General features: G+C 37.5%; 2 protein-coding genes across 11 annotated transcripts in view; one reads left to right on the forward strand and one right to left on the reverse strand.

The window, feature by feature from the left end:
* Positions 1 to 3,496, forward strand: part of FLT1 (fms related receptor tyrosine kinase 1) — a 116,343-nt gene extending 112,847 nt beyond the window's left edge. For all 3 annotated transcript variants that reach the window (XM_074914774.1, XM_074914793.1, XM_074914784.1), the window contains one exon: positions 1,466 to 3,496. In XM_074914774.1, the coding sequence (XP_074770875.1) occupies positions 1,466 to 1,670 (205 nt within the window). In that variant the 3' untranslated portion in view covers positions 1,671 to 3,496. The remainder of the gene's footprint in view (positions 1 to 1,465) is intronic.
* Positions 3,497 to 4,898: 1,402 nt separating this feature from the next.
* The window catches only part of PAN3 (poly(A) specific ribonuclease subunit PAN3), an 81,573-nt gene continuing 66,116 nt past the window's right edge, over positions 4,899 to 20,355 (reverse strand). For 7 of the 8 annotated variants that reach the window (XM_074914885.1, XM_074914866.1, XM_074914875.1 and 4 more), the window contains 5 exons: positions 15,723 to 15,862; positions 14,777 to 14,906; positions 11,767 to 11,831; positions 10,912 to 11,050; positions 4,899 to 7,863 (listed from right to left, as the gene is read on the reverse strand). In XM_074914885.1, coding sequence (XP_074770986.1) covers positions 7,723 to 7,863; positions 10,912 to 11,050; positions 11,767 to 11,831; positions 14,777 to 14,906; positions 15,723 to 15,862 — 615 coding nt within the window. In that variant the 3' untranslated portion in view covers positions 4,899 to 7,722. The remainder of the gene's footprint in view (positions 7,864 to 10,911; positions 11,051 to 11,766; positions 11,832 to 14,776; positions 14,907 to 15,722; positions 15,863 to 20,355) is intronic. The other variant, XM_074914848.1, reaches the window with a different exon arrangement.

Genomic DNA, 20,355 nt, shown 5'->3' on the forward strand with positions numbered 1-20,355 from the left:
CTATGACTAACTTTATCACATAGTTATGGAATTTGTCTCAAGGCAATTACTTCTCCATCTGTCAACAGATGCAATTATAAAAATATGGGATGCATCTGCAGTCCTTATCATGAGGGCTCCTCCTCATGAACTCCATCCATCTACAAACAAATGTAATGGGGTGGTCTTCTTGGGAGGACCCTCCAGTTTCCTACAGGAGAGAAGACAGAGACCACACTCCTTAAAAAGCACACAGGCTTGTGAGTTAAAGATTCAAGAAACTGTGATATTTAAGAGTCTGTTTCCCATTTCCTAATCAGGAAAGGCTCTGTGCTACCAGTTCTGTACTTTACTTACAGATCTAGCAGTGTAAATTAAAATGAAAAGCAAACCCTTGGGTTCTGGAAGCCTTAACAGATGTTCTGTCTTCTCTGGAATATAAGACTAGGGTTACCAGTGTTTCTGACCTTATAAACGGAGAAGGGTGGAGCGTCCATGAACTTATAAGAATACAGGGGAGGGAATCTGATTCTAGGCATTGTGATCCAACATACCTTTACATTAGGATTTCACATGTAATAAATGATAGAAAATGCTTGTCCTTTGTCTACAGATAAATCTTCAGTATCCAAGTCCAACGGTGTAATTCCCTTTACCTTAACTTTCTTCATTATTGAAAGAGCCCTTTTAAGCACTGTGTTCTCTGAATAGGTCTGAGAAAGTGCTGCAAGGCACTGTCTTTAAGAGTGGCTCAGCTGAGAAGGCATTAGAGCCTACTTGTAAAGGGTATCTTATAAAAGGCAGCCTACAGGATAACTGGTCCTTTGTGGGACACGAAAACTCTAACTCAAACCAGCAGTTCATGTTCACTGCCAAGAGAAGCTGAAGAGAGGAGATACCCAGACCCCGTGTCCTTCCTCACAAACATCAGCCATTTATCTTAAAAATTCATCCCAGCATTAGGCTTTGGGAACACCTACACTGGTAGCTTTCTGCTTTTGCCCCAAGGCTTTCATTACTTCACTCCTGCTCAAAAACCCCCCAGTTTCCTTAGGAAGAACATTTAAGCAGGAGACCCTATAGGGATGCACAGCCCAGCAGCAGCACAGATGCCAGACACTCTACACTGCTCTGCCCTGCAGTGACATTTCACTCCCTAGCACCTGCCACAAATCAGCAATTAGGGTTCAGGCTGAGCAATCAAATATCCCCTGTAAGCACCAAGACTCTTAAAATGAACACAAGCACTTTAACAGAGATGTTCAGTCACAGCATCTTTGTTCAGAAGGGGACTTGACAGGGGGACACAGGAGGGCTCTTTCAGTCCTCCGTTTCGCTCTCCCATTGAGCAATCCCATCTGCATCAATGCCATTCCCATCATGTAAGAATAAAGAAAGCTGCTTCTTGTGATGTGGCATTGCTCAAGTCCTAAAACAAACGTTCATACATCTTACGTATGCTAACAGCGACACTGCTCTGTTACAGTGTGAAAGGTGCCAGCAGGAGCAAGGAGTCGGTGCTTTCTGGAATAACCAAGCCAAGAAGCTTCTGCAGTTTCAGCTGTGACCAGCTCAGTGACTCCAAGCGAAGATACACATATGGTAACATGGTGCTGGAGAAAATGAAAGCAAGCTATTCTCCCCCTCCTGACTACAACTCTGTTGTTCTTTATTCTCAGCCACCCATTTAAGTACTTCTAGGCCAAGATTTAAATGTGCATTTAATCCAAAAAAGGTTTTTCTGAAACACTGTCAGTTTAAAAACTCTGACCCAAGTAATTTTAATTATTCTAAACTTAAGAAGATATCATTGGCTTAATCTCAGTGATCTGCTTTTCTACAGACTGCAACAAACGTATACAAAATATAGCAAAATACTAATGCTTAGGCCTTGACTTTCCCAAATGCTGAACACCAACAGCTGCCACTAAAATTGCCCAGTGCTTCTGAAAACCTGGATGGTCATCATTACCGAGAAAACCCGCTCATTGTTCAGTCCCTGTCAGCAGGATGGTATTTCTTCATGCTCTAGTCACCCAGTTTCTGCTTGGATTTGGGTGCAGCACTGGTGTCCTGGTCAGGAGAGGCAGCTAGGAGCCCTCGAGAACCCATGTCAGGCACGGGAATTTGCACCCCATTGCTGGGGCCTGTATCGTGCTGCAAAATAAAGGATTCTTCAAGAGAGAAACAAGAAACAGACTATGTTCTACAGCTTTTAGTGAAAACTCTACTTTGAGAAACTTGAGGAAAGGTTAATGATCTGTGTAAGCTGAATTAGCTAGCTGAGGATGGGGCATTATACAGCTCTTACTGCTTCCGCTGGCAAATGTGAGGCAAGAATTTCCAATATGTATTGCAAAACACAGTTGGCAAGGATAGAGGAGAACTAAGATCAGAGCCAGGGCTGCAACAACAGGGAATACATATCAATTTGGTTTGGACAAGCCTGCTGAAATAAGTACATATTCTTGAAGTTTTGCACTTTGTCAGTATGCCAACACACACACTAGAACCAAACCACAAGTTAGATATGTTAAAGCCAAGCTCTGTCCACGAAACCTCATGGACCTTCTAACACTGCACTGGTTATGCTCTATTTATGGGAATCTGTCTGAAAAGACAGAATGGCTACTAAACTGCATATACTTCAAATGAATTGATCACTACAGAGTTTGAAGAGATTAGTTAGAAATGACAAGACAATCTGCTTGGAAATTCAGGGCAGCTTTTCTGTGAAGACAGTTGAATTTCCATGTTAGTAACCAGCATATATATACAGGAATAAAAATACAGAATTCATTTGCAACAGACTTTTGTATAGCATATCAGAAAGGACATGAGTGTTCTTTGTTCAAGAAGTGTAAGGATGCACCATCACCTTCCACCTCTGAATGCAGTAATAAAGTGAGAGTTGGCCATTTAACACAGTATTGCTGATGTCTTCCAAATCAACAACTACTGCCCAATCTCAGATTCTCACAGTCCACTATAAATATATATTAACTCAAATGCTACATATAATATGGTTCTGACCTCTTAAACCTCAGCTTAGGAGCTGTGAATTTAACCCACTAACAGACTTAAAGACAAATGACCTTCTGCGTATTTACAAAGAAAAATGTTCTTGAATATTCAAGTAAAAGAAACAGGTATCACTACTTCTAAGCTAAGTATTAATTCTAGATCTTCCTGGCCAAGAGATCATCAGTTTTAAGTATCTATTGCACCCTCTCTTGCTGGTAAAGTATATTTGATCTTGATCAAAACAAAAGGAAAGTTTAAGAACTGTTTCTTAACTCTAACCGAGAAAAATAGTTACAGGATCATGCATCTCAAAGGAAATGTTTGCACAGTGTAAATATATAAATATGCTTTTTGTGCATAAATATTTAAGAAAACTGGACTACAAAGATTACTTTTATATGAACTCCCTAAGTTTCTTTGGGTGTGAATAACTCCTGTTTTGTCTTGCATTTTCTGTCTTCATATAACGTATTTGACTATTAAATTCATAGAATAAAGTTTGCTTTTGAAAGAATCCCGAGTTCTGCCAAACTAGTCAATCCAGTGTCAAAGACTGCTGCAGCAGATGATTCAGTACTGGGCAGTACTAACACATCTGGCAAACAATCCATCCTCATGGGCCAGTTTTATGAGCAAAGAAGAATATGGAATAATTGTACGGAAGGCACACTCCTCACACGGCAAAGCAGCTACAGTGATGGACACTTGTACTGCTGTGTCAGTGACATCCCCTAGATTCAGCATATCTAAGAAATGCTTACTGCTGTCTAGAGGCAAAAAAATCAATTCTGCCTCTGGAAAGGCAAGATTTCATGGTAGGAAGAGAAAAGGCAGCCCACTGACAGACATCCATTCAGCTGCCCCCTGTGCCCAGTTACTTCTGCAGCTAGAAGATCTGGTACAGATGAAAAGGCAGCAAACACAGCTAAGGCATCCCCAGCACCACCTGTTCTGAATCACCTGACATGAGTTAGCACCTTAGGCCTGGTAGATGCTTTCTCTTCTTGAGAACCTCCACATCCCCACCCCCCCATCCATCAGAAACTGGGGATGCTGCCTCCACAGAGATGTTCAGTCAAGTGCTCTCTGCTATACAGCATTTTATAACCTGAGGGGATCTCCAAACACCACTGCAGATAAACTACATACAAGTGCTGGAAGGAAGCAAAGATGAAACTTTCTCTGAGGAAGCAGAACCTAGGATCACCTACTGCTGCAGTTGTGGAGCTGATGCTGCACATTACAAAGAAGGAAACTGGAGACTAGGTGTGTCAATCAAGCCTACTGCAGCTTATATAATAAAACTTCTAAAACTGCAATTTAAGGGACAATGACTTCATGTCAATGCAGGGAGTATTGACAACTTCACGCCTACTGTACAAACTTTCACAGTGCATAAGCATGGTCAGGATTGGACAGGTATAGGAGATTTTACTCCACCAGTAAATCATCTCACCTTTGCTGGTTAACAATACAGAAAAATAATTCTGGGAAATGAAGTTGTCATGACTCCACAAGCAAATTCTCAGAGAAATTAATACACATTGATATTGGGCAAAAAAGCTCAGTAAGCATGAACGTAAGGGTACTTTAACAGAGTTTTCAAAATCAGGGCTTGTTGAGTAAACCTGATCCAGCAAAAGCAGATGGGACTTGACTTAGGAGTTAAGGAAATGTGTATTAGTACGATTCTAGTCAACAACATCTGTAAGTTTTAGGACATCTGATACAGTATAAGTGGCAAGCACGAAATGCACTTTGTGACTCATGATTATTTAAAGTCCGCATTGCAGACAGAGTGAATACAGAAGTATGATAGAATGAAGCACAATTCCAGCACCCAAGTTGAAAAGCCCTGTATCCAACTTCAGAACTTCACATTGTCAAAATAAGGCCAGGTTATTTCTGGTATTCTTTATTAAAAATACTGCTGTACACATGAAGAATGAAAACAGGATTAAAGATGAGTAACACATATTGGGATCATGACATTAGAACTTAACATACTGGTGCTTTTTAGGGGAAGCAGTTGACACCTGAATTACTGAAACAAGGGCAAATCAAAAATACATAGGTACCCTCAACAAAATATTTACAATATAGTAAATAGAACAACAGAATTTAAAACAGGTACAAAAATTAAAATGACCAACATCAGATGATTTCAAAGGTTGTCCCTTCTGTGCTTTTAGCTGTAAAAAATAGGAAGGTCAGAATTAAATTTCCCATCTGGGAGGGCACATCCTGGTGGCTCTTTTTAAATACAGATACACAGTTCATCCTATGAATGAATCAAACTACAACTTAAGGACAACCTTCTAAATGGAATTAAAATGGGGTAGAAGGGCTCTCCCCAAAAAAACACCCAAGCTGAACTTCAGACTGTTCAAATCATTTCCAAGTACAGACCAAATGAAATAAATAGAAAACAAAGCTCAACTTTTTTTTTTTTTTTTTTTAATGTATTACCTGACACCAAATATTTTCTGGCTGACATTATGTATGAAAACTTATTAGCTGTCTACCTTTTTATTTTTAAACCAAGTCCTGAGGTTACTAGGGGCTGAAGCAAACTGACATTATGCAAATACACACAGGTTTGCAATTTGGACATGTCTTGCAGAGGGTGGTTTGCTGGTCTAAAAAGGATGAGAATTCAAGCCCTATTTTACCCCTGCCTTACACTTTCACAAAATATTGGTCCACAAATTAAATTTTCAAAGGTTCCCATACCCCACAACTGAACAGATGATCCCCTTTCATTTTCAAAGAAAACAATACTGGAAAAAACCTCAGCCCGCTTATAAATTAAGCATTTCATATTTCTTCTAGAATACAAGTACTTCTTTTTTGTACAAAAGAATTACAATATGATTTGTCAAAAAACATATAAAAGACAGCTGCTCTTCCTCAAATACATGAGCTAATGATAAAAGACTGGTTTGCATGTTCACTTTTCAAAGTTCCTGTTCCTTTTATATTAAAAAGAACATTCTGGCAACTGTTATAGTTTGAATATTAAACATTATGTTCCTTTTAAAATTCATTCAATCAAATGCAACAATAATCGATTTTTAAACTCAACAACTGATGCTACCTAATGTGGATTCAACCACATTTTCTAAAATGTGTAAAGCATGTCCCTAGTCTTCAAAGCTTTCGATGTGAAGAGAGTTGCTTTTTTCTTGATGCAAGTCTCAAGGCGGAGAATCATTTTAAAGCTTATAAAAGTGGACAGAGAAATATTAAAAACTTCTCTGAAAACTACAAATATTGAGAATTATTAAAATTGATGTCAGTAACATCAGTTGCAAGTGCTTAGAGTCTGTCCTGACCTTTTGAGTTTCCACATTTTCTTCATGGTGAGCACCCAGTGCTATTAAAACATTCAGTGCTGGGAAAGGATAGATACAGTCTTCACTACCGCTTTAAGAAAGGAAATTCCTACATATTTGGCAGTCTTCAGTATCAAAGTGTAGGTGTTTAACTAGAAATCCCATGAATACCCAAGTTTGGAGACAACTGCATGTCCAAATATTAGAAAGGTAATTGAGGAGGAAAATTCCAGACTTTTGAGACTGAATTACTTCAGGAATATTCATGTGTTGAGTATTATCAAAAGTAATATTACTTTGGGCTAAGCAGTGACTGCAAAGGCACAGCAGATCATTATCCCTCCAGATTCAGGCTGTAAAACTTGAAAAGCTCTTGATGCCAGACAACTGCTGTGTTTAGTTAATCTTCTTTTAACAGTGTCTTTGTATCTGTATCCAGTGTAGCGTACCATAATAAAGCTGTGGTTCAAAGAACAGAACTTTATACAAAAATTATACTGTAAATAACCTAAAGTAATACACTCCTGAAACTTCAGGCATTTAAACAATTTCTTTAAAAAAAAAACTATTAAAAAAATTGCATAAATGTAAATGCTTCTGACTAGCAGGAAAACGTACAAACAGTTTTTAAAAGGCGCTGGTTGTGTTTAGAGCAAGTTTGATATGCTCCTTAAATTATAGATGTTTCCCATTACACTATTTTCGTCACTTCGCTTAGACAAAGTTTAAATCAAATGACAGGGGACTCTCTTTCCTGTTTTGTCAATTCACCGATACTTCACTTGACTGGTTTTAAAAAGTTTCGTCTTCTCACATTTCTTTGAGCTAACAGTGGGTGGCATACAGAGCTTGCATACAACACACTTTTACAGAGGTTACAAACTAAACGGTCATTAATAGAACACAATTTCTATTAAATTATTTACCTGGTCCTTTATGCTATTCTGGGTGCAAATAATATCAAAAATGAATAAATTTTGCTATATCCTCAGTGACAAAAATGTATCCCAGAAATGTCCTTGCAAAGAGTTTCCCTTAAGTATACAATGTGGCAAAACTTCAGAGATCAGAAAAGTCTTAAAAAAATTAAAATTAGTGCATATACAAGTGGAAAAAATAAAAGCAGGAACATCATGCACCTGATGTGTTCCTTAATCTAAAATAAATTCTTCACAGATAAAGCCTCCAATGGCAGCCTTAGCTCTAGGATAAGTGAAACATTCTTCCCTTCAAGTAACAGTGTACCTGACTGAAGTGCAAGCAGCTTTGCTCATCTCCTGTTTGTTTCCCAAATGTGAAATGAGATGACAACAACAATTCAGCTGTAGTGCAATTTGCTATTGGTTAAGTTCCTCAGCAATGTCCTGCATGCTTTCAGCAAATACTACAACTGACCATTTGCGGCTGCAATCAGTTCTTGAAAAGTATTTTCAAAGCAGCGTTTTAAATCGCTGTAAGTTACCACAAGTACACTCTTCTCATCTCTGGAAATGAGGCTTATTTTTTCTGGCACACCAGCATCTAACTGTAACAAGAATGCAAAAGATAAAATAAAAGAAGTGTGAAAGAAATGGCAAAACATTTCCCCAATAACAAAAGCAATCAATTTCTTGGCAAGTACATTGTGGTGGTGCGGTCCAAGTCTGCTGACGCCACAGAAAGGAAGGATCTGAATCGCACCGCAACAAGGTACTTGCCAAGAAATCGAGACATTTTGGTCTTAACCTGATGGACACTGCAGACCTTCGGACTAGGTTAACATTGTTTTCTTCCCTCTCCATAAAGCTAATAATCCTGCAATGCTATCTTCCCCTGGGTAGAAAGCCTAGCAAAATTTCCATATAGCTCCCGATGAACAAAACCATGTTTGACATTACATTTGCACATAAGATCCACAAGCCTCCATGTAGGGTAGGTAAATGACTTCTTGCCCACTTTAAAATAAAATTATGGATGGATCAGCCCCAGGTAGTCTGAAAACCTGTACAAACCCAAACCTCAAGTTTTTGGCAGTACTGGAAACAAATTAGTTCCTAAGCTGTATCATGCATTTCAGGCCTTACTCAAAAAAAAAAAAAAAAAAAAAAAAAAAATTACCTAGTTATAATCCAAACACAGATAGATTATTTGGGGTTAAAGATTAAAGTTTGTTCCACATTTGTTTTCATGCTTTGCTCAAACTTCTCAAATTAAATATTAAAACACTTTATGTTACACTATGTACTTTAGAGATGTACCACTAAATCCCAATTTGGAACAGAGGAATATTCTACTTTAAATGCTGAAGTCCCTTCCAACACTGTATCTTGTGTTCTCCTCACTTTGCATGAAATGTTCATCAAGGGAGAATTGTCAGACTCTCTTATAACGCAAAACTTTTGTAGCTCTGTTTTAGTCGATACAGTGATATTTCCAAATACTTGACACTATAAAATTTCTTGGTTTTAGGTGGGGCAGAGACAAGTGGAACATGACACTATTGAGACAATCTTTGGAAATACAACCCCTGCAGGATTAAATGTGTTACAATGTTGTACTGAACAGAAGAACAATCAAATTTATCACTGAGACTAGCTGCTATCATTTGACACTAAGACTAGCTGCTGTCTGGAGCAACACAGCAAGATAGAAATCTCTTGTATTCTAAAATCTTGTATTCTTGTATTCTAAAATAATGTTCTGAGTCTAACCTTAAAAGCTGGAACCTCCCCAGTTTAGAGTTCCTGCTTTGTGAATAGCTTCTGAAGGACAAAAAGCAAGCCAATTAGCTTTTAATTCTTGTAGAGTAGGATAAAACCATCAGTCTCTTCCAACACCCATTGCAAAATATGATCACAATTAAGTTTGTGAAATATTGTCTACTGTTCCCATTAGCATCATACAAGAAATTAGTGAATTACCTTAATGAATGTAGGATATGGAAGATCTGTATTAATAAAGCCACACAGCTAACTATAAACATCAATATTTATAACTTACTTTCTCTCCTCCTGTGGAGGCACAAATCAGTATCTCAGCTGAAAAGATCCCCAAAAATGTAAACAATAGAGTAATTTTCATTGAAAAGGAATGTTTTAGGATGTAGCAGGAAAGCCCAAATAATCACTTCTAGTACACACTACAGTTTCAGAAGTGTTTTTTAAAGTGTGTTTCTGAAGCAGAATTCTGTAAGCCTTATATTTTTTGTGTGCTGAGCCCACAACCACAGAAGAGAAGAGCCTCTGTTTAAAAAGGTAAGCCATGAACATTTATAGAACAAGGCATTCTTTGACATCTCTTACCTGACCTATGAATTCAGGACTGTCCCCTCTTGCTACAGTACTGTACAGGTCACTGCTTTCAAATCATGATGGCATTTCAATGCCTATTTGAATATCAACATGCTTTCTTTTTGATTTAGCCTCAATCCCTTTAATGTCCTTTTTAAAGTGATTTCAGACACCAACCAGAAAGATAAAAAGGAGGTTAAAGAAATGCACAGCAGCAGTCTAATAGGAGATTAAAAGGCCTGACAATTTAGAAAAAGATTTAACTGTAGTTAAGTCAGTTGTTACATGTCAAAGGATCTGAATATATTCAGTTTTTTTCTGGAAGAGAGAGTTGGCTATCCTAATCCTAGAAAAGAAAATACTAGCCACTGAAACTGCATATTGTCAGTATCTGCATAACCATGCTTTATGGAGTGAGTGGAATGACCAAGCAGCTACAAAACAAAACCAAACCAAAAAAAAGGAAGTTGCAGCATCTTAGTCTCCTATGAATTACTGAAGTTTGGCAAAACAATGTAAAGTCAGTTGAAAGCTGATCTACCAGTAAAAAAAATTTATCAGCTCATGTACTTTTTTAATTTATGGAGCAAGACAAGTTCTACAACTACTGAAGATCTTGTGGTCTCTCACACATCTCCCACTATTAATCATGAGAGTGCTCAGCTAAAATTTTGCTAGTGGTGCAGCTTTGGGAAAACTGCAAATAACGCTGCTAAATCAACCTTGGAAAATGAAGGGCTGGAGACGCTAATGAAGTTATCAGAAGCAGTCTTAACATTTTAAGTCACAGAAATTTTCCAGCACTGTCCTAGATGGTAAGGCTTTACACAAATTTCTACTGCAGTTTCCCCTGCCATTTCCCACTCTGGTCAGCACAGTTTAGGAATGGATTCTCTTGCCTTATGACCATCCTCTGTGTTAACTATATCAGCAGAAACCTGCCCCAGTTAAAGGGGTTTTATGGATCCCTTATGCTGTGTTGAAAGACCAGAGTAGCATAAAGGGACCAGCAGTGCTTATCCACAGTATCCAATGCATTCTAGGATGAAAAGTTAATACTGTATCTCATGCTATATTACTGAATTCCAAGTTTTGATATTAATATACTAAGTTTATTTAAAATATCCATAGATGTTTGAATATTAGCTTAGTGAATACACGGTTTTCATCCAAAATGAGGAAAATAACGATCAGTTAAATCAACAGAATTAACCTGCCAATGCCAACTTGCTTTAAAGTAGAATACTATGTTAAGGAAACTTAACCCAAACAAATTTTTAAAAGCTAACCCAAGTACAGTGTACCTTGTTAAGACATGAGATAATGTGACTGAGGTCAATCCAAGGAGTACCCGCTTCTGTCACCTGATGAAAAAGGTGATCTCGAAAGAGCTTTAGTAAATACCTGTCTCCAGTTTCTGACCACGTTGGGTCTTTCTGAAACCTGGTGCAAAACAAAGGCTGATATTAAAACTCAGAAAATTAAGAAAAATCAAAACTCACAGATGTACGTGACTCTTCAATCTAAACTGAGTAATCTTACTGCTCTGCTAAGATATCTGTTATAATTTGCAATTAAATTACAGTCTCCCCCCTGCCACAAACAAAAGATAATGTATTCAGAGTTTCTCAGCTGCTGACGTACCCAAAACTAATGCCTACCAAGGACCACAGAAAAGTAATGGAAGAAAGCAAGAGTTATCTTCAAGTTTGACATGTAAATGTTAGAAAACAGCATTACAAACACAACTCCAAGTCTGTTCAATAGGATGGAAAACAGACCATGAACACTTCACTTTTATGTAGTAGTTGATAAAAAACAAACTGAAAGTTAACTAGCTTATAAAACCAATATCTACACCATTTGATACAGTTAAATCAAGCTATGGATTTCCTCAAAAACTATTGTCACTCAAGAGACTGCTAAGAGAAACCATATTAAAAAATCAAATCAACTTTGGCATATCTATTTGTAGCCTTCTCCTTTACTTAAAATCTTGGTCAAAGTTTCTTATCTTACTTTTCTCAAGGCTTCTTAAATACTCATTTCTTCTGGGACAAATATGGGGAAAATGTTTAGCTTAAATCTATCAGGAAAGGAACCTTGCATTGCAAACTGGGATTTGTATATTCTATACCATGAAAACAAGTATTTCTTACTCTGGCCTCTCATTGATTGTTCCCAATTTTGCTAGAAGCCTAAACAACCTTCCATTTTGCACCTCCTAGAAAACAAGAAAGATCTTATTAAAGTTTCCAAAACATAAAATTAAGACACTTATTTGCAAAAGATATGCAGTAGCAACGTCAATGAAGCACTATGAATTACAGTGACTTACTTATTCAAAAACAGAGGGCATAATTTTTTCAGGAAGAGATCGAATGCATTATGTTGGATATCAGTAGCCCAATGCTTATTTTAGCACTTCATATTCAAATTATAATCTGGAAATTTAACAACTAACCACACCTTTCTGCCCCAGCAGGAACTGGATCAGGCAATCTATTTCTCTGGGGAAACAAGTCTAGTCTCTCGCCAGCTTATACTTACAGGTATGCTAAAATATAGTAAGTTAAACAAAAAGAATATGTTAATATATATACACACAGTTATCAAGACCTGTAAAAGTATATAGTATAATACTTTATTTCAGGTTAAGATGAGAAGGAACATAATCTACCAGAATTTTTCTCAGAAATGCTTTGTAGGCCATTATTAGTAAATATTTAGCAATATCAGACTAGCACTCAAATTACAATTGATTACAATTTCGAAACAATTTTTTTCAAAAAAAGCTAGAATTTAAGTTTTAAAACAGTATCCATTCCAAGTCCCATCAACAACAGAGATAAAGCAATGAGAACAAGCTGACACAAAAGACAGAACAATAGAATCATAAATGCTTAGAATAGATGCAACTAAAAAATTGATTTAATACATTTTTTCTCATCACTTAGGATATAATAAAGAGTTACATCCTAGCTTGCATTACACTATTGATTAATCTTTTAAGTAAAAGCCGCTCAAAGCTGGGAGGAGAAAGATTCTCTCCTGATATTATTCATATTCTCCAATGGCCCAGCTCTCCAACATTATTCATGCTAAGCTGCATCTCATTCTACGCATGATCATATGGATTCCAAATGAATCCTGTCTGGAGTAGATTACTGCGCACAGCTGTATAAATAAAGTAGGTCAAGGTGATAATAGCTTGACCTCAGACAACCCACCGCTTGCAAGACTTCTATTACCAGTCTCAAAAACACACAGCAGAACAGCTCATATCACAACAGTAGCTACACTTAGAGACTGACAGGGAAGACTTACCTTGTCCAGCTAGCAGAGGCCTATACAACCTCCAAATAATTTTTTGGTATGTGGCCAAATACACAAAAGCCAAAACCACATCTGTGTGAATGTCACTGCCTTGAAGATTCCCAGTGAATGGTGACACAGCTGAGCAACAACACTGGCACTAAGTCTCCAGGTGGCCTCTCTGCAGGCTTGGTAGCCTGTAAGGTAGGGAGCTTGTCTACAGAGTGGATTAAAGGACTTGAAAAAATGAGGCTTTGAATGCTGTGACAAATAGATGATGGGAATACTAAGGTGAGTAAGAAAAGGGATAGCATAATGGGGGTCACTGCTCTGTGAAACATGAATGTTACGGGAGTAACAACATATTCATGGCTTCAAGAAAACAAAGTTATTAACTACATACAAACCACTTCCATCATCAGAAGCCCCTAAGCTACAGATGACTGCATGCTTAGAGAATAAAGGGAAAAATATCATATGCTAGTCTTGTTCTAATACTCTCCCCCTAAGCATCTGCTTTGGGGCAACAATGAAGAGAGGGTACTAGGCTAGACTTAAGGGATACTGTAGCTCTGATGTGACTGAGGATGTGGTAGTACAAACAAAACATAGTATAACAGCTAATTAGCAACCACTATTTATCACTGCCAGTTAAATAGCTATTGCCAAACTGGGGGCTATACAGCAACTTGGATTTGTAGTAGCTCTGCTCACCTGCCAGTGATAAGCAACTGCTACAAACAACTTGTCTGAAGACTGCTTAATACTGATAACAGGACAATCTCCATCTTTGTTATGGGAAAAGGTCCACCTGCCCAATTTTGGGCAGGCACATTCAGCCACCTTAACAAGAAATGATCTTAAACTTCTTCAGACCAGGAGTAGTGGCTGACTTGGATGGAGTGGGCACCAATCATCTAGAGCTCTGCATCCAAAGTAGATGCCGCCTTGCTCTTCTACAGCTCTTTGCTTCTGATAGATTTCAGTATCTTTCACTAAGGAGGGAAAAACTGTTATCCAACAAGTCAATGGTGGAGAAATTAAGAGAACCAGTCCATCAGAATCCCAAACACTGGTCTACTGCCTCTTAAAAAAAAATTCTCAATGAGGGCATATAATGAAAGGAGCCACCAGACTTGATTAAATCCTTCAAAGCTTAATACCCTATCCAACATGCATCTTCACTGTCATGAAAGCCTTCTGTAATGTATCTCTCTCTTGTTAGAAAACCCTGTTATCAGTGGCTTCTGATGAGCAGACACCCTTTCCTGTTGACAAATACACACTAACATTGGACAAAGTACACATTTTTCCTTTGTAGCTAGCACTTGATAACCTTGACAGACTAACCAGACCCCCACAGCAAAAGGTTCACATTTCAGGGAAACTGAGGATGGCAGCCATTACCTCCATGACCTAGTATTCATTTGGAAAGGAAAACATGAAAGTACAGGGATACTGAAATCCAAATCTATCCAAGAATTTAAAGGCAACACTTGTTGCTATATAATCCCTAGCACAGACTACATGACATACTACGTGATGACATACATGGCCTTACTTACTCAGAACACTACTTTTTAAACCATTCTATAAAGAACACCTTTTCCCCAAGACTGCTGGTTGGACACAGTGATGTTACTTCTGTTAAAGCTCATCTGAGGACATCCTAAAACTAGTGTGCCTCAGAGCTTTTGGACTTTCAATACCTTGAGCTCAGAATTCTCAAGTCTGCAGGCAGATTACTTAGGTTGCTAAACAAAAGGAAAAAAACAGTAGAAACATTCCCTTTTAAAGGACAGCTGTAGGAAAACTGACTATAGATCTTCCTCTAGGAATTACTAAATTATTTACCTTTGCAAGGTCTTCCTCTATAACATCATTTCGCATCTGAGCAGCATCCAACTGAGTATAGAATCGTGCACCAATCATAGGCATGATATCATTTACACTGCGAAGCCTGTTTTGGTCGGTCAGCAAATACCTGCCAAAATATCCCCACCCCCGAAAAGATTACTTAAGCATGCTGCAAATGCCAGAGATCATCCTATTATGATTTTGTAACTGTTTGACGATGATGTCTATTTAATACACAAAGTTGACAATTGCAGTGTTTTGTAAAAAATACATTAACAGAGAAAACACATGTGTTAACTTACATGTATACATCCAGTCATTTATACAAGATAGGAGTGTACTTTCATGGAACTGCATAGTTCACTCAAACAGCAAGAACATACTCAAAAACAGAGAAGACATGAATATTCAGATTGTAATGCAATTGTTTGCCAAATGAGGGAGCACACAGGTATTTCTACGTTTCCCTCTTAGGCTGCAAGAGGAGAAAGGCTGACTATACCAAAGAACATCACAAAATAAAAAGCAGCCAAGAAAAACGAGCACTCAACCCTTTGGTCAAAAAGGCAATGTGCCTATTTCTCAATACCTTCTGAAACTCTAAGATAAGACTAGCATAATGCTATGGTCGATAATAGGCAATGAAGCCCAGTACTGAAGACAACTTAAAATGCTTGTTTTGTTTAAGCATCTAATTCTTATTAAGAGCTTTAACAGTACTTAATAAAGAAAGGACATCGATTTTATTGGATACACAACAAAAAATACATATTATACAAATTTTAAATTATAATGTTTAACGATGCATTGACTGCGCAGACAACTCAATGATAGTAGTTATATCTGTAGCCTTACTTGCATCTAAAAATACCATTTGACATTTTCATTTGTAGGTTTTAAAAAAGTAGTAATTTCCTTTAAAAGATTTATTAGGCAAACTTACAAAATCAGATTCTTCAGATCAGAGGAATAGTTGATTGTCACCAGTTCCATTGCTTTCTGCAAATTCTCTCTCTGAATTCCTGATAAAGAATTGCAAGCCAAAGCCAACACAACTTTCCCCAGGGAGATCAGATCTGCTTGCTAACAGAGAAAATACACACAGATAAAATTCTTAGTAAAAATAAATGATTACCTACGGTACTAGATGGTGTAAAGAGACAGTTCTATAATCTTAGAAGAATCTGAGCAACTAAAATAAGTGCTATTCAAATCATAGTTCAACACGACTGTCCAAGTAACTGTAAGTAAAATGTACAGAGGAAAATCTGTCCTGATACCTAGCAATGTCTAGGTACTATATATATATATATATATATCTTTGAATGCTTAAGGATTGTACCAGAGAGAACTCTTGTGTAGTGAGCAGAAGCTCTGCAAACAGGTTCTCCTAATCATACATCTGCTTGCTCCTGACAAGTCAAGGAGTTAGTGGCAAATAGAGCAAGTCTTCTCAGTACGATATGCAGGAACACTGATGGAAGGATTATTTGTTAACACAAACAGGATTTGCTGGACTCATATCTTTTCACACCATCTATCCAGTGTAAATTCCACCCTGAAATCCACACTGGATTCCAGCAAATTATGTTTCTATTTTAACAGAACTCAAAGATTTTAATCTCTGATGGCCAGTGTGAAAAGATATGAACTGCCCAAAATAACTAGACATGAACATGCCTGTATGGCTGACAGACTGAACAGCATCACATTTTATAAAGAAATCCTTAAGTGTTACTAAACACTTTCCTTAAAAGTAGAACTGCTCTTAAAAGATGAATGCTGCCTACAGGCTGCTTTGCCACAACAGAAAATTCTGCCAGTTTTAATAGACAGCCACCAAAAATTATTTCGAAAACATATACCATATTTTAAAGCCTACCCCTAAAAACAGAAGCCTAATTTAGTAGCAGACAATGATATTTATGGCAAGGCTTTTAGCTGCACACAACAAGCTTGAAACACCTGCAGCTTTCCATGCTGGATGCCCGCTTCAGGCTGGATTTAAAGAGTCAGCTAGAAATACAAATTTAGTATTTTCCTGAGGTTTTTTTCTGAGAAAGTAAGATATTTTTGAAAAAGTAAGAAAGTGAAAGCTACTAATTATTGAGAATGTCAGCTCCATAGCCTAGAGCAAGGAAATGCTCGTTAGCAGAGAACAGTCACACAAGGAATACACCTTCTGTCATTTCTGTAAGAAAGGCTGAAAATTTGGCAGCACTGCAACATTAGAAGTTAGGTTTGGAATTTGGCAGCTTTAGAAAAGTGTTGTGATGGCGAATGCACCACAGCCCCTCACAGCTCTTCCACCCAGAGAGGTAACCATGTTTGCTGCCTCTGGCCACAGCAGCTGAGCAGAGCTTTCCCTGCAGCCACATCTCCCAGGTGTTCAGGGACAGAGTAAAGAAAACCTTTCCAGGTCTCCCCACTGTTTCCATATCAAATATGATTAAACAAAACAATTTAAACATGGATATGCAACACGGCAGAAGTTAGAAAGTATAGTACTCTTGTAGCTAATGAAGACAGAAACAGGATGTGGAAAATGAGACAGAAATGAGTAGGACAAAGTGGTGGAGAAAGAGATGGACGGGCATTTGCTAGACTCAATTTCCTAAGGAATCAGGAAGTTCTGAGCCTTCTTTTTACTTTGGTAGAGAGAAATGAACCAGAGCAACAAACCCCATTTTGGTGGGAATACACTTGCTCCCACTACCAAGCAGTCAATTTGAGCAGCAGAGGACACTGCTAGAGTACTAAACAGAGGAATCTTGCTGATGCAGTAGCTCTACACAGACATACGTCAACTGGCACAATGGAATTTTTATTATTACTTTTTTCTCTAAAAGACTTAAAAGAAATAGGTAAGTATTTGTATTAACCGCAATCTTTCTTCTTTCTGCAGTCTCCTACTTCACACTTAGTATCTTCCAACTTTTAGTAATTTATAAGGATGTATTCCATACACATTCTCTATCGTCACCCAGCCCTGACACACTGAAAATATACAACTTCAGGCAAGACCCTATGAAAACTTCCTTTACATAGGTGTTTTTATAATACAGATTGCATTAGATTCTTAAATGGTTGATAGGGTCTTACATTAACATCAGCCAGGAAATTCTAAATCTGGGTCTTTGGTTTTTTGAGTGTTTGACTTGCAACCTTAATTTTTGTTTGTTTTGTGAATTACATCTAATAGAAAAACTGGCAGAGATGATACAACACATCAGTGCAGCCTCTAACACACACATTTCAAATTATGCTTAACTTGCTTTAGTCTCAAAAGTGGCTTGGATTCACCTGTCAAATTTTAGGAACTTAACCATCAAGCAATTCAGTTAAGAGTCTGATCAATTTAAGATATCTATAATTCTGCAAGACAATTCAGATTTTGACCAAGCTGAATTGCTCTCTGGAGGTACCTCACTATTCACTGACAGCTGAAACCCTGAAAGAAACTCTTATTAAAATGCCCAGTTGTTTGAAGTTTTACAAGTGCACAAAGACAAGCAGTAATTTTCCTGTGTGATAGGGGAATCAGAGTATCTTGAGTTGGAAGAGACCCATAGAGATCAGGATTTATGGAAGTCAGATTCCTATTTTAGAAGGGATAGAACTACCATCCACTGACCAGCTCTATTCATGCAGACAGACTATACAACTTTCCAGAAGCTGGGGTACACCATCCTTTCTATAAGGAAGCAATACACGTATGCCTATTAAGTCCTAGCCTCCCCTCTGAAAATACCAAAAGATTCAGCTCTTCCTGCTTCTAGGCAGAGAAAGGTTAAAGGAGGCACACAAGAAATACTAGACCTCCTTGGAGCAGGGACACCAGAAATACATGCTGTATTCCTGTACTAGCCTTGCTAGTACAAGTTACAGACCAACGTTAGGTACAATCATTGCCCTGATTATACTCCATATTGTGCTTTGCACATATCTATGGATCACACCAGTTCCTTCTGCCACAGGCCTGGCAGAAGACTTTTGCTGTAGTAACTATCAACAGTGACTATTAAGTTGATTCTCAACTTAAAGGAAGAGTTTTACACCTTTTAAGTACAAGCTGCCTTTTGTTCAAAAACGTACCTTGCATGCAACTAATGACCATTTAATTCATAACTGTAACCTGTACCAACCTATCTTTTCATCTCCTGAAAGCTTTGCTACTAAAGATTGTATCACCATCTAGTTCATCGATAGAAATATTAATTAGCATTAGACTAAAAACCAGCCCCTAGGAGAAACTCAGAAATAGCCCTCTTCATTCATTTGATAACTGGGAGACATTAATTTCAAATGTCAGTAAGCAATTTTAAAATTAATTAAGTACCCTTTCCCTTCTGTGTAACTTTTTTTAAAATATTAAAAAGGTATATGCTACTATGCCAAATGCCCTGGAGATACCTCAGCATTTTATACACTTGGCTTTAACAGCCAGACATGTCAGCTAGTCAAAAATAAGATTTATTTGACAAGATCTATTTTCCATAAACTCTTTGAAACTGACATTGCTTTTTTGTTTATCCTGTTCTACTGCTTTCCTTGGATCAATATCAGCTCATCCACTCTGTAATTCTGTGGATTCACTTATCCTTTAAAGTTCTGAAGTTGCCCTTAGAAGTCCCTCCAAGTTTCTAGATTTTTTTATTATTTTTTTTAAAGTCAACATTAATACTTCAGATGCCTCTTCAGCTAGTTTCTTTAAATTTGGGGAGGTGCATGTGAAAGTTATTTTTGTTTACTAAATTAAAAAATATTTACTTTGAGTAAACGTAACCTTACAACCCTTGCAAAATCAATAAAACTTATGTTTTTTCTTCATTTCATATGGAAAGAACTTACTTTCATTTTATTCCAAATACAGAAATATTTATTAAACATTTTTACTGTTTCCTACATCACTGTTTACAATTTTCCCCTGTGTATCTCATAAGTGACTGACACAAGACATAAGAATTGGGAAGTGGGAAGCGATGTGCTGGAATTTATACAGGTTTAACACCTTGTTTTTAATGCAAATGGTATTTTGGCTTCCCTTATTGTTGCCTTTTTTTAACTCTTAAATGATCATATAAATTAATGTGTTTAACACAGACTCTAAAGAACAATCGCATTCTTTTTATATAGCCCCTCACTGTTCTGGCCAAACTCTTTCCTATCTGTATTAACAATGGGAAATAGCCAGAAAGTGACAAATGCTAACAAAAATACCTTCCTCCATTGAAGACAGCAACAAGGAAATGCATATTAGCTGGGCCGTAAACCAAGAGATAACCTACATTTTTAACAGTCACAGGAATCCCAGAGGAATTCAGGAACTGGGTCATGGATCAAGAGGAAAAAGGACAAGCAGCAGCTGTTATTTTGTAATTTTATCTGGCTAGGGCAAACAAAGGTAGAGGATGACAAATGACTCCTGAATTTCAAGGAATTAACTCAGTCCAGAATCTCTGAAGGAACAAAATGTATAGTGAAAGCTTAGCTCTTGCAGAGGAAGTAACAAAACAAGAAGGCAATACTATATTTTCTAACTCCAGTTTAGATTTTCCAAACTATGTATTTAAGCA

This window comes from Athene noctua, chromosome 1 (genome assembly GCF_965140245.1).
Source record: "Athene noctua chromosome 1, bAthNoc1.hap1.1, whole genome shotgun sequence".
Classification (NCBI taxonomy): domain Eukaryota; kingdom Metazoa; phylum Chordata; class Aves; order Strigiformes; family Strigidae; genus Athene; species Athene noctua.